At 69.3% G+C, this 13,807-nt stretch overlaps 1 protein-coding gene across 3 annotated transcripts in view; it reads left to right on the top strand.

Annotated features, from left to right (window-relative positions):
- Positions 1–13,807, top strand: part of DNMT3A (DNA methyltransferase 3 alpha) — a 35,499-nt gene that overhangs the window by 6,205 nt on the left and 15,487 nt on the right. Inside the window, exons 2-4 of one of the 3 annotated variants that reach the window (XM_058834259.1) lie at positions 1,420–1,600; positions 5,264–5,368; positions 11,629–11,950. In XM_058834259.1, the coding sequence (XP_058690242.1) occupies positions 1,532–1,600; positions 5,264–5,368; positions 11,629–11,950 (496 nt within the window). In that variant the 5' untranslated portion in view covers positions 1,420–1,531. Of the gene's footprint in view, positions 1–1,419; positions 1,601–5,263; positions 5,369–11,625; positions 11,951–13,807 lie in introns of all 3 variants that reach the window. The other 2 variants (XM_058834260.1, XM_058834258.1) reach the window with 2 other exon arrangements.

The raw sequence follows: 13,807 nt of genomic DNA, 5'->3' as shown, positions 1-13,807 counted from the left end.
CCCCGGCCCCCCGGCAGCCCCCGCCGCGCCGGCCGGGCCCCGGGGGGATGTGTCGGGGTGGGAGAGGTGCTGAGAGCGGCGTCCTGCCCGCCCCGGCCCCCCCGAGCCCCCGCCCGAGCCCCCCGCCCGCCGCTGGGAACGGCTGCGGCTGGAAAGCTCTAGAAACAAATTGCAGCTCCGGTGCCAAAGGCAACAGCAGCCCCGGCCATGGCGAATGCAGCGTTTGCCATAGCAACAGGTGCCGGCTGGCGCCTCCCCCCCGGCCCCCCGCAAGCGGCCCCCGGCCCCCCGCAGCCAGCACCCCGCACCCCGACCCCGCACCCTGCGCCCCACACCCTGTCCCAGCCACCCCGCGCCCCCCAGACCCCACAGCCAGCGTCCCCCAGTTCCCTGCAGCCAGCACCCACAGCCAGCATCCCCCGGGCCCCCCGGTCCCGCACCCAGCACCCCACACATCCTACAGCATGAAGACCCCGTGCCTGTACCCCACACCGTGCACCCCACACACCCTGCACCCCAAACCCAGCCCTGTGCCCCCTGCACCGTGCACCTCCCGCAGCCCCTGTGCTGCACCTCGTGTGCCCCACACCTTGTACCCAGCACCCTGCACCCCACAGCCCCGCTGCCCCCGCACCCTGCACCCCACAGAATGCACCCTGCACCCCTCGCACCCCACACTGCACACCCCCTCCACGCGCCTCACAAGGTGCTCGATGCACCCCAAAACATGCACTGGGCACCGTGTGCTGTGCAAAGGGCACCCCACACTGAGCATCGTGTGCTGGGTGCCCCACACCACACTGTGCACCCATCGCCCTGTGCCGTGCGCCCTGTACCCACTCTGTGTGCCCCACAGCGTGCGCCCCACAGCGTGCACCCATCACCCTGTGCCGTGTGCCCTGTACCCACTCTGTGTGCCCCACAGCGTGCACCCCACACCGTGCACCCCACAGCGTGCACCCATCACCCTGTGCCGTGTGCCCTGCACCCACTCTGTGTGCCCCACAGCGTGCACCCCACACTGTGCACCCATCACCCTGTGCTGTGTGCCCTGTACCCGCACCGTGCACCCCTCACCACACACCCTGAGCCCACGCCGTGCACCCTACACTGACTGCACCCCACACCATGGACGTTGTGCCCCGTGGACACTGTACCCCACAACTGCACCCCTGTGGGCTCCCCATGCCTCACATCGAGCACCCTGTGCCCCACACCGCTCCACACTGTGCACCCCACACCGTGCACCCCATCCCGTGGCCCGGGGCTCGGGCACCTGCCGGGCCGCTGGCGGGGAGGGGGAGCCCAGCCCGGCCGAGTCAAGGCTGTGGCGTGTTAATAATTGCCGGGGCTGGGGCCGGGCCGGGGGGCGGCGGGCCGGGAGCACCCCCTCACCCCCGTCCCTGTCCCTTCCCGCAGGGGCAGGAGGATCCAGGCAGGCGGCAGAGGACGGCTCCCGGACCCCTCCTCGGCGCAGCGGGGTCCGCTCAGGTGCTGAAGAGGCGGCGGCCGCCCGCCCCCGTGGCCCACGATGCCGTCCAGCGGGACCCTGGACGCCGGCAGCCCCGCGCCCAGCCGGGAGGCGCTCGACACGCACAAGGTACGGGGCCTCGAGGGGCTCCGGGGCTCGGCTCCCGCTCCCCGCTGGCAGGAGAAGGGGGTGCGGGGCCCCCCGGTCCACGGCCCGGCCCCCGCGGCGGAGGGGAGCGCGGGGGGGCCCGGGGGCGCAGGGAGAGGCCTGAGCCTCGGCCGGGATTAGTGAGGATTGAGCTATTCCTGGAGCTGGGGAGCGTGGGGAGTGGACGGGGACAGAGACCTGCTGTCACCTCCCGGCTGCGGGTAGAGCTCGGGCGAGGCGGCTGGCAGGGTGGGGGTGACGCCAGGAGGGCTGTGCCCCCCAGGATGGGGGATGCCCTGGCCCTGGAGGGTGTGCTGGGTTCGTGCCCTGCGCTGCTCGGGACGCCTGGGGGTCCCGCCTGTTCAGGGGGTCCCCATACCTCCTCCGTGTGTGACACCAGGCTCAGGAGGGACAGACACCCCGTGCTGGGCCGGGGTGGCCGCTCCCAGTGCCAGGGCTGGCACAGCCATTGCTGTTCCTGTGGGGCGGAGTGTCCAGCAGCGCAGGGCAGGGCTGGGCAAGGCGTGGGCAGCGGGGCTGTGGCCAGCTGGACACCGTCCCACTGCGGGCACCGCCAGGTCGGGGTCATCCCGGTTCCTTCCGGCCGAATGGGTCACACTGTTCTTGCACACTGGGGCTCCCCGTCCTCCAGCCATTGCTGTCGGCGGCCGGTGTGTCCGCTGGGATGTGTCCCCGTGTCCCCTGGGACGTTCCCGGGTTCTTGGCACAGCTGTGGGCACGGGTACCCGGGGGCGGCTCAGTCTTTCCTTGTCCCGCTGTGTTGGCGGCAGGAGCTGGGAGCGGGGTGGATGTGCAGCCCCCGTGCTTTGGGGCAGTTCTGGGCACATGCAGGGCACAGGGCGGTGCCCGGGATCCCCGGGAGCCCCGGGAGCGGGGCAGTGCCCGGCGGTGCCCGGGATCCCCGGGAGCGGGGCAGTGCCCGGAGGTGCCCGGTGGTGCCCGGGATCCCCGGGAGCGGGGCAGTGCCCGGCGGTGCCCGGGCTGTGCTGGCAGCAGCGCGGCCGCCGAGCGCTGTCCTGGGCTGACCCCTCGGGACGCGGCGTCGCCTCCCCCGCGGCCACACGCCGAGGTCACCCCGCCGAGGGCGGCCGCTGCCCGCGGGGCCGGCAGGGAGGAGCGGGCCGGTGCCGGCGGCTCCCGGCACGGTCCCGGCGGCTCCGAGCCCCGCTGCCACCCGGGCCAGGTCCCCGGTGCCGGTTCCCCCGGGCCAGGTCCCCGCGGCCGGTTCCCCCGGGCCAGGTCCCGGGGCCGGTTCCCCCGGGCCAGGTCCCGGGGCCGGTTCCCCCGGGCCGTGCTGGCGGTGCGGCGGAGCATCCAGCACTGCGGCAGCCGCAGCTCGGCCCGCCGCGCTCCGCCGCCGTTCCCTCCGCGCTGTTGCTTGGCAGCGGCGCGGGAGCGGCACCGGGGACGTGCCGCGGAGCTCCGGGCGGCGGGCACGGGGTGATGGATGGGGATGAGTCAGCTCCCGGCGGGATGCGGCGAGGGGCTGCGGCACCGGCCCCCCTGCCCGGCTGCGGGGAGCAGAGCCCCCGTGGAGCCCTTTGCTCGGCCCTGCCCGTGCCCGGGCTGCAGCCCCGCTCCTGCCCTGCTTTTGGGGAGCCCCGGGCTGGGTTCCCTGTCCCAATGTGTGCCAGGGGCATCTCCCTGGCACCCTGCCACCATGGCAGCCCTCGAGCCAGCTCTGTCCCTCCAGAGCCTCCCTCTGTCCCCCTGTCCCTCCAGCTCTGCCCCCCTGGCCTCTCTGGCACCCACTGGGTGCTTGCCAGCTGCATCTTCTCCTGCCCACGGGAGGCCTGGCTGCCACCTGGTGCACGTGACGCCCCCAAATCTTTCATGTCCATCCGCTGTAAATGCTGCCAGGAGCGGGATGAGCTGAACTGTGGTGAGGGACGAGTGGCTGGGGCAGTGCCAGCAGCCAGGGTGGCACTGGGGCAAGGGGACAGGTGCTGGGGTCTCCCCGGGGCTGGCCTGGACCCCTGGGCTCCTGGTGCTGCCTGCAACACAGCAAGGCACGGGGGGCCTGTGGGGCAGGGACCCCCAGAACTCCCCTCAGGGACTTCTGCATCAGGATGGGGCTGGATCTGGGATGCTGACATCGCCCTTGGACCTGTCCCAAAACTTTCCAGCCAGCATGGCACGGGGAGTGGGGCCCGGCCCTGGCAGAGCCCCTGCAAGCTGTGGTGTCTCCTGTCCTCATTCAGCCGTGGGGGTGCCAGCAGGTGCCAGGGCTGGGGGTCCCTGCACAGGGCTGGGGGTCCTTGCAGGGCTGGGGGGGTCTGTGCAGGGGGGATGGAGGTCCTTGCAGGGCTGGGGGGGGGTCTGTGCGGGGGGATGGGGGTCCTTGCAGGGCTGGAGGGGTCTGTGCAGGGGGGATGGAGGTCCTTGCAGGGCTGGGGGGGGTCTGTGCAGGGGGCTGGAGGCTGCCCAGCCCCACAGGCAGGCGAGTGGGGCTGGGACAAGCTCTGTTCCAGGGGGACACCGTGGGGACTGGGTCTGACCTACCCGTGTCTCCCGCGCATCCCACGTGCACCAGGAGCGGGCAGGGGAGACCGGCGGCAGCGGGGACAGGGGATGCAGCTCAGGCTGGGCTGGGTGGCACAGAGGGAGGTGCTTTGGGGACCACGAGATGGGGCACTGCGGCAGCGGGGCACCGGAGCACAGAGTGTCCCAGAGCCGTGGGATCTTCGTGCTGGCCCCACGGGGATGTTCCAGCCGCATCCCGATGGTGCGGCTGCCCAGCCCGGGGGGACACGGGGCAGGAATGTGGTCGGTGCCGGCGCCCGCCGGGGTGCGGGGCCGCACGGCTGCAGCTGGATGCCGGCGCTGTCTGGCTGCCAGCCCCATCCCCTCCCTGGCCTCTCCCTCACCAGCCCCCCACCGGCCTCTCCTCCTTCCCCTGCTCCCCCTCCGCGGCCTCTTCCTGCTTGGCTGCTGCCGCCGGGATCTTCTGGGGCTCAGGTGAAAGCGACCCCGCGCCGTGCCGGGGCCTCGCGCGCCCCTCGCCCGCCGCGTCCCCCCCGGTGCCGGGCGCGGGACCCCCGAGCGGGGCCGGGGCCCCCAGCAGCCCGCGGTGGCCTCGGCACGGGAGCAGGTTCATTTCCCGGAGCCGCGTTCCTGCCGCGCCGCCATGCTGGCACACGCGAGCTGCCAGCGCCAGCGCCGGGCCACCGCGCCAGGGACGGGGCACGGGGCGCTGCCGCTGCTCGGGGGCACGGCGGGGTCCCCAAAGCAGGCAGCTGCTGCTGGCCCTTGTCCCCAGGGAGCCTCAGGGCTGCCCGCAGGCCTGTGCTGTGTTGTGGGGTGCAGGAGCCCCCAGCCCTGCGTGTGTGGGGCTTGCTGGGTGGCAGCAGCGGGCGCGTGTCCTGAGCTGGCACATGGCACGTGGCACCCGCTGAGGCTCCCAGGCCCACGGCGGCCCGTGCCACAGCCCTGGTGTGGCAGGAGCCACTGTCACCCTTCTAAGTGTCCTAGTGCCGCTGGCCCGACGATGCCACAATGGTCCCACCCGGCCAGGCAGGCGCCCATCCCTGCGGTGCCGGCGGTGCCAGCGCCGAGCGGGAGCGGAGCCGTGCCCACCCCTGGCTGCCCGGCGGCGTAACCGTGCTCTCTGTGTCCGGCTCGCAGGGGGAAGAGGAGCCCGAGGAGAACCCGAGCAAGGAGGAGAAGCAGGAGCCGGGGACGCCCATGAGGAAAGCCGGGCGGCCCGGGCGGAAGCGCAAGCATGCCCAGGTGAGCCAGCGGGCACCAGGGCCAGGTGGGTGGCAGTGGGTGTCCCCCCATGGGGCTGTCCTGCCCTGTGTGCCGGGGTGCTGAGCCAGAGGAGCCCCCAGAGCAGCCGGAGGGACTGTCCCCTCCTGGCCCACAGCGGGCCCTCCTGTGCCCGGTGGCCCCGTCCCGCTCCATGGGGCTCCGCTCGAGGCCCCACCGTGCATTCGCTCCCTGCCTGGGCAGCTGGGGCCCTGGTCCCTCATCCTGGGGCTGCTGGGCCCAGGCTGCAGAGCCCCCGAGGCTCTGGGAGCCTCCCCAGCTCCTGCCCACAGGCGATGCCCACCCAGCAGTCCGGGTTCGCTCAGCCCTCGCTGCAGCACGGGCACCGTGCCCGCCGGGGTCAGCTGGGGAGTCACGGCGTGCTCGGGGCCTTGGGGGCTCGCTGGGACACGGCACCGGGCACTGAGGACACTCTTGGCTCCGAGCCATGCTGTGTCCCAGTGCCAGTGGGGAGCCACAGTGGCTCCCTCCGTGCAGGGTGGCCGGGTGGCACCTGGCTGCTGCCACGAGTTCGGTGTGAGCACAGGTGCGAGTTCCTCTGGCTGCTGAAGGCCCAGGGGGAAGGTGCCCTAAAGTCTCCCAGGCTCAGACAGTGTCCCCAGTCCTCATTCCAGCAAGAGGGGACAGAGGGGTGACAAAGGGGCCCAGGGTTACGAGTGGGCCAGAGGAAAGAGCAGGGCCTGGGGGACAAACGGAGCTGAGGCACCTTCACTTTTAGAAGGTTGCAGACCCTTTTTGGAAAAGTTTTTGGCAGCCGGAAGGGTTAAAGCTGTGCTGGGACGTTTCAGGTCCGAGCTGCCTGTCCCGATGATCCCTGATCCGTGCCATGCTGCTGCCAGGGGCACCGGGAAGCCGGGCAGTGGCACCCGGGTGTGCGGGGTGGCCGGGCTGCGCTGGCTGCGGCCCCGGCGGCGGGAGGAACGTGCCGGGGCGGGGGAGCGGCTGCGCTGGAAGAACAATGCTGGCACGGGAGCAAGCGGAGAAGTCGCAGGAACAGCCGGGGCCTGGGAGCCAGGAGGGCTCCGGCCAGCGGAGCCGGCGGCCCCAGGGACCCCCCGGCACCGTGAAGGGACGGCAGCAATGCCAGGGCACCGGGTACCTCCTGCCCCGGAGCCGGGGTGGGTGCCCGTCCCTGTGCGCTCCAGCACACCCACACTGTGCCGGTGCTGGTGCCAGAGCTGGTGCCAGAGCTGGTGCCAGAGCTGGTGCCAGAGCTGGCCCTTTGGCCGGCAGCTCCCAGTGCCAGGAGAGCAGAGCTGGCGTGGCCAGCCCCGGGCAGTGCCAGGAGGCCAGGGAACCCCCTTTGGATGTGAGCTACTAAAAATACCCTCCCTGAGGGGAGCCCTCCTCACCAGGGCACAGGGGCAGGCTGAGGGGAGCTGGCACGTGCCATGGGCACCGGGCTGGCTCTGTGGGTGCCGACTGGGGACCCCCAGCACGCCGTGCCCAGGGTTCCGGGGGGGCACACGTGGCCAGAGGGGCTGGGTGGCAGAGTGGGAGGGCACAGGGTACCAGAGTGGGGGCTGGCAGGGGGCTGGCTGGGCACAGCCCTGTGGGGACAGTGTCACGGAATCAGTGAGCTGTGCTGGGCTGTGCTGGGCTGTCCTGAGGTGTGCTGTGCCATGCTGAGCCATGCGGTGCCAAGCCCAGTGTCCCCAGCTGTGCCTGGCAGAGGGACACCCCTCAGCGGGGTGGCTCTGTGGGCGGTGCCGTGGGTGACAGGGGCACTTTCCCCGGGCTGGGGTGGGCACAAGTCCCCAAGTGGCGACCCCCGTCATGAGGGAGCGTCCCCGGTGTCACCCCGGGGCGGCGGGGAGGGCCCGGGGCCGCTCAGCCCCGTGGCTCCCGGCAGAGCAGCGTCCTTGGCGGGGGCCCAGCGGAGGGGAGGGAGCTGGAGAAAGGCAGCACTTGTTCCCAGGGCCCGGCGGCCAGAGGAAGCGGTGGGTGGGTGGGCAGGAAGGCTCCACCGCCGGCCCTTCTCAGGGACGGGGACGGGCACCGGGGTGGGTCCCGCTGTCCCCGTCCCCAGCACCTCCCCGGCCCAGGCTGAGCGGCAGCACCGGGACTGGCACGGGGACCCGGTGAGCTGGGCTCCGCTCCTGGCCCAGGTAGGGAATCTGGGGCACCACGTTTGGCCAGGGCAGCTGTGGAGGGGCTGGGTGGGACGGATGGGGCCGTGCCAGGGCACACGGGCCGTGGTGCTGCGTGTCCCTGTCCCGGCAGGACACCACGTGAGGGGCCACGGTGCCGGTGCTGTCCCAGCATCCCGGGACGCTCCTGCCGGGCTCCTTGGCCTCGTCCGGCCGCGGTCAGCCCCGGTGGCGCTGCCCAAGCCTGGCAGCACCAAAGGGAGCCTGTGCCACCGTGTTCCCGGTGCCCCCACGGCAGCTGAGCCCCCCAGCACCTATCCCAGCCAGGAGCTGGGCTGAGTTCCGCAGCCTCCCTGAGCCCCACGGCCACCCCAAAGCCCAGCGGCCGCCCCCGATCTCCCACGGCCCCCGAGGCCTCTGCTCCTGCTCTGGAGCACATCTCCGGCCTTCCCGTTTCCTCCCGGGAAGCCCCACGGCCCCTGCGATTGTTCTCGGCACGGATGCGGCCCCAGGCTGGGCCGGGAGCGGCGCCGGGACCCCCAAGAGCTCTGGGGGCTGCAGGGGGAGCAGGACCCGTCCCTCTTGCCGTGGGACTGGAGACCCTTGGCTCCCTGGCATCCGTCCTGCCCTGCTCCCAGCTCCCTGCGCTGCTCCCAGGCCTCGCTGCCGTGTCCCCGCTGCCACCCCTGCCCGTGGTGGCGCTCCCGGGGCTGCAGCATCCCTTGGCCGGGCACACCAAGGTCTGGCCTTGGGGCTCTGGAAGCCCAGGTGTGCCCGGTTCATGGACTGGCACAGCACTGCCGATGGCACCAGCGCCTCCTCGGGGCACCGTGCCCTCCCCGGGGCCGGGTGTGATGCAGCCAGGATGGGAGGAGGCCACAGCAGTGCCAGCAGACCCCCCTGAACCCCACCACCCCCTCCCCGGTGCCTTCTCATCCCTTCCTTCCCAGCTCCGGAGAAGCGGCAGCGCAGGCCAGGGGCGTGTGCCAGGCCGGGGATGGGGGTCCTGTGCCCTGGGGCACGGATCGGGCACCTCGGGGAGCAAACACTGCCTGGCACCTGCCCTCCCCCTCGAGGGTGCCTCAGTGCCGTGTCCCCTCCCAAACCCTGTCACCAAACAGGTGTCGTGTGACCTGCAGCTCACTGGGGACAGGCAGTGCCAACCACCCACCATGCCGCCCTGGCATCACACTGTGCCACCCTGTCACCCTGCCGTGAATCCACACCGTGCCACCCTGCCACCCTGCCATGGATCCACACCCTGTCACCCTGCCCTGGCATCACACTGTGCCACCCTGTCACCCTGCCATGGATCCACACCCTGTCACCCTGCCCTGGCATCACACTGTGCCACCCTGTCACCCTGCCCTGGCATCACACTGTGCCACCCTGTCACCCTGCCGTGAATCCACACCGTGCCACCCTGCCACCCTGCCATGGATCCACACCCTGTCACCCTGCCCTGGCATCACACTGTGCCACCCTGTCACCCTGCCATGGATCCACACTGTGCCACCCTGCCACCCTGCCATGGATCCACCCTGTGCCACCCTGTCACCCTGCCATGGATCCACATCCTGTCACCCTTGCATGGATCCACACTGTGCCACCCTGCCACCCTGCCCTGGATCCACCCTGTCACCCTACCATGGATCCACACTGTGCCACCCTGTCACCCTGCCATGGATCCACCCTGTCACCCTGCCCTGGATCCACACCGTGCCACCCTGTCACCCTGGCCAGGCATCACACTGTACCACGCTGTCACCCTGCCCTGGCTCCACCTCGTGCCACCCTGTCACCACCCCGTGCCACCCTGCCCTGGATCCACAGCCTGCCACCCTGCCCTGGCATCACACTGTGCCACCCTGTCACCCTGCTGTGGATCCACCCTGTGCCACCCTGTGCCACCCTGCCATGGATCCACACCCTGTCACCCTGCCATGGATCCACCATATGCCACCCTGTGTCACCCTGCCATGGATCCACACCGTGCCACCCTGCCATGGATCCACACCATACCACCCTGTCACCACCCCGTGTCACCCCGGTGGCACCTCTGGGTGTCTGTCTGGGGGTGCTCAGTGCCAGTGCTGGGGTGCCAGCAGGGTGGGCACCCTGTGCCTGTGCAGGACACCTGAGGAGGCCGCTGCCAGTGCCTGGAGTGGTGAGGGCCAGTGCCAGGGGATGTCCCGGCACGGTTGGCACCCCCAGGAGGGCTCTGGGGGAGTGACAGTGGGGCTGGCCAGGCTGTGGTGGCTGTGCCACCCTGCCAGGGCTGTGCCAGCGCCAGCTCCACGGTGCCACAGCGGCACTTCCACTCTGCCTGGGAACCGCTGGGCTGGGCTGAGCTATGCCAGGCTGTGCTGAGCAGTGCCAGGCTGTGCCAGGGTGAGCTGAGCTGTGCCAGGCTGTGCTGAGTTCTGTTGAGCTGTGCCAGGCCACGCCAGGCTGTGCTGGGCTGTGCTGAGCTGTGCCAGGCTATGCCAGGCTGTGCCAGGCTGTGCCAGGCTGTGCTGTGCCACACACGGCTGTCACACACACACACACCTGTCACACACACACACACCTGTCACACACACACACCTGTCACACACACACACCTGTCACACACACACACACCTGTCACACACACACACCTGTCACACACACACACACCTGTCACACACACACACACGGCTGTCACACACACACACGGCTGTCACACACACACACACCTGTCACACACACACACACACACCTGTCACACACACACACAGGTGTCACACACACACACACACCTGTCACACACACACACACGGCTGTCACACACACACACGGCTGTCACACACACACACACCTGTCACACACACACACACACACCTGTCACACACACACACACCTGTCACACACACACACCTGTCACACACACACACACCTGTCACACACACACACAGGTGTCACACACACACACACACCTGTCACACACACACACACGGCTGTCACACACACACACGGCTGTCACACACACACACACCTGTCACACACACACACACACACCTGTCACACACACACACACCTGTCACACACACACACCTGTCACACACACACACACCTGTCACACACACACACACGGCTGTCACACACACACACGGCTGTCACACACACACACAGCTGTCACACACACACACACACGGCTGTCACACACACACACACCTGTCACACACACACACCTGTCACACACACACACACCTGTCACACACACACACCTGTCACACACACACACACCTGTCACACACACACACCTGTCACACACACACACCTGTCACACACACACACCTGTCACACACACACCCCTCTCACACACCCACACCTGTGACACCCACACCTGCTCACGTGTGTGCCATGAGGTTATCACAGGGCCTGGCTCTGCCAGTGGGGGTGGCCCCCTTGCTGTCCCCTCGCTGTCCTCTCAGCCCAGGGTGGTGGCACAGGCGTGCCAGGCAGTGCCAGTGTCCCCTCTGCCCAGTGCCCAGAGTGTTGTGGCACCTTGCTCTGAAGGTGTCATGGCCCGGTGTGGTTCTCCTGAAGGGTCATGTCCCTGTGTCTGGTCCTGAGGGTGTCACAGCAGCATGTCCTGTGCTGTCCTATCCTTGTGTTGTGGTCCTGAGCGTTCTGTGGCTCCATGTCCTGATCCTCGCCTTTTGTTAGGGTCCTGAGGATGTCAGGGCCTTTTGTCACTGTCCCAAAGGTACCTTGTCGCTCTGTCCCTGTCCTGGGGGTGCCGTGCCGTCGTGTCGTGGTCTGAGGCTGTTGTGGTAACGCGTCCTGGCCCTGAGCAGCTCATGGAAGTGTGTCCTGTTCACGAGGCTGTCACACACCCCTGGCTGTTCCGCTTCTGAGAGTGCCGTGGTGCGGTGTCCTGCTGCTCAGGGTGACACGGCAGCGTGTCCTGCCCCTGAGGGTGTCACATCCACGTGTCCTGGCCCTGAAGATGCTGTGACACCGTGTCCTGGTCCCAAGGCTCCCCTCAGCAGGCAGCAGCGGCTGTCAGGGCTGGGATGCAGGAGGTGGGACCGGGACTTTCCAGCCTAACGTGCTGTTGTCCCCCCTGCCAGCACCGACCGCAGCTCCCTCCCCTCCTCTCAGCAGGCGGAAAGCAGTGACACCCCCAAAGACACCGCGGCCGTCCCCAAGTGCCCCCCGCCCTGTCCGGAGGCCAGTCCCGCCGAGCCGCTGCCCAACGGGGACGTGGAGGGGGACGCGGAGGAGGCCGGAGGGAGCCCCAAGGGCGGCCGGCCCGAGGAGGACGAGACGGAGAGTCTGGCGGACGGAGAGACGGGCCGGGCGCTGGAGAACGGCCGCTGCACCCCCAAGGAGGGCCTGGACGCCCCGGCCGATGAGGGTGAGCTGGCCCCTTCCGACCCCCAGAAGAAACGCGGGAGGAGGAAACTCCTGGAAGCCACAGAGAAAAGTAAGAGCTCAGCGTTGGGGGCTCCCCGCTGCAGGGCCCAGCCCCCGGGGATCCCCGAGGGCTCCGGGCTGGGCAGCGCTGCCGCAGGAGGAGGAGGAGGAAGGGCTGAGCCCCTCGGTGCCGTGCGGGATTTGGGGTGGGGGCAGCAGGTCGGAGTGGGGGGCTGCACCCGCGCGCTCATCCCGGCCCCTGTCACAGCCTTTGCCAATGGCAGGAGCAGGGGTGCCGGTTCTTGTGCTCAGTGCTGCCAGTACATCCCTGGCTACCTGTGAGAGCTCCTTGGCCACCTGTGAGAGCTCCCTGGCCACCTATGAGAGCTCCCTGGCCACCTGTGAGAGCTCCCTGGCCACCTATGAGAGCTCCCTGGCCACCTGTGAGAGCTCCCTGGCCACCTGTGAGAGCTCCCTGGCCACCTATGAGAGCTCCCTGGCCACCTGTGAGAGCTCCCTGGCCACCTGTGAGAGCTCCCTAGCCACCTATGAGAGCTCCCTGGCCACCTGTAAGAGCTCCCTGGTCACCTGTAAGAGCTCCCTGGCCACCTATGAGAGCTCCCTAGCCAACTGTGAGAGCTCCCTGGCCACCTATGAGAGCTCCCTGGCCACCTGTGAGAGCTCCCTGGCCACCTGTGAGATCTCCCTGGCCACCTGTGAGAGCTCCCTGGCCACCTATGAGAGCTCCCTGGCCACCTGTGAGAGCTCCCTGGCCACCTGTGAGAGCTCCCTGGCCACCTGTGAGAGCTCCCTGGCCACCTGTGAGAGCTCCCTGGCCACCTATGAGAGCTCCCTGGCCACCTATGAGAGCTCCCTGGCCACCTGTAAGAGCTCCCTGGCCACCTGTAAGAGCTCCCTGGCCACCTGTGAGAGCTCCCTGGCCACCTGTGAGAGCTCCCTGGCCCGTGTGCCCCCCGTGGCAGCCCTGCCCGTGCCGGGGGCGCACGGTGCCCAGGAGGAGCCGGCTCTGGTGCCGGGGCAGGGCTGAGGGACCAGAGCCCTGAGGGCTCAGTCCCAGCAACCGGCTGGGCACAGCTCAGCACTGGGGGTCCCAGGGGTCCCAGGGCATTTCTGGGCAGTGTCAGGAGGTGTCCAGGTAGTGCAGCCACCCTGTAGATGGTGGCGCAGCGCTGGCTCCCCAGGACACGCGGGACAGGACAGGCTGGGGAGAGCCCGCCGAGCACCCTGTGATGCTGCAGGGCTGGAGCGGCTCTGCCGGGGTGAGGCTGAGGGAGCTGCAGAGCCCCGGGGATCCCTGGCTGTGACACCTCTGGGGAGGCGTCTGCAGGTGAGCCCAGCGCTCGGGGCTGCCGGGGGACAGCACCACAGGCCACGGCACCGGCTGGACCCCAGAGGGTCCCTCTGGACCTCGGGACACCCTTCTCAGCATTCCCAGCTCTGGCACTGCCTGCCTGGAATCGTCACTGACTGACTGGCCATGGCAAGCTGGTGCCAGGGAGGGTCCAGGAGGGACAGGGGAGAGCTGGGATGGAGCTGGAAGAGGCAGGGATGAGGAGGCAAGAATGAAGAGGCAGGGATGAAGAGACAGGGATGGAGCTGGAGAGGCAGGGATGGAGCTGGAAGAGGCAGGGATGGAGCTGGAAGAGGCAGGGATGCAGTTGGAAGAGGCAGGGATGGAGCTGGAGAGGTAGGGATGGAGAGGCAAGGATGGAGAGGCAGGGATGGAGCTGGAGAGGCAGGGATGAAGACGCAGGGATGGAGAGGCAGGGATGGAGCTGGAGAGGCAGGGATGGATCTGAAGAGGCAGGGATAGAGCTGAAGAGGCAGGGATGAAGAGGCAGGGATGAAGGAAGAGGCAAGGATAGAGCTGGAGAGGCAGGGATGCAGTTGGAAGAGGCAGGGATGC

This window comes from Poecile atricapillus, chromosome 3 (genome assembly GCF_030490865.1).
Source record: "Poecile atricapillus isolate bPoeAtr1 chromosome 3, bPoeAtr1.hap1, whole genome shotgun sequence".
In the NCBI taxonomy this organism is placed as follows: Eukaryota; Metazoa; Chordata; class Aves; order Passeriformes; family Paridae; genus Poecile; species Poecile atricapillus.
The sequence above is the reverse complement of the archived record's forward strand: the minus strand, read 5'-3'. Positions and strand labels throughout refer to the sequence as shown.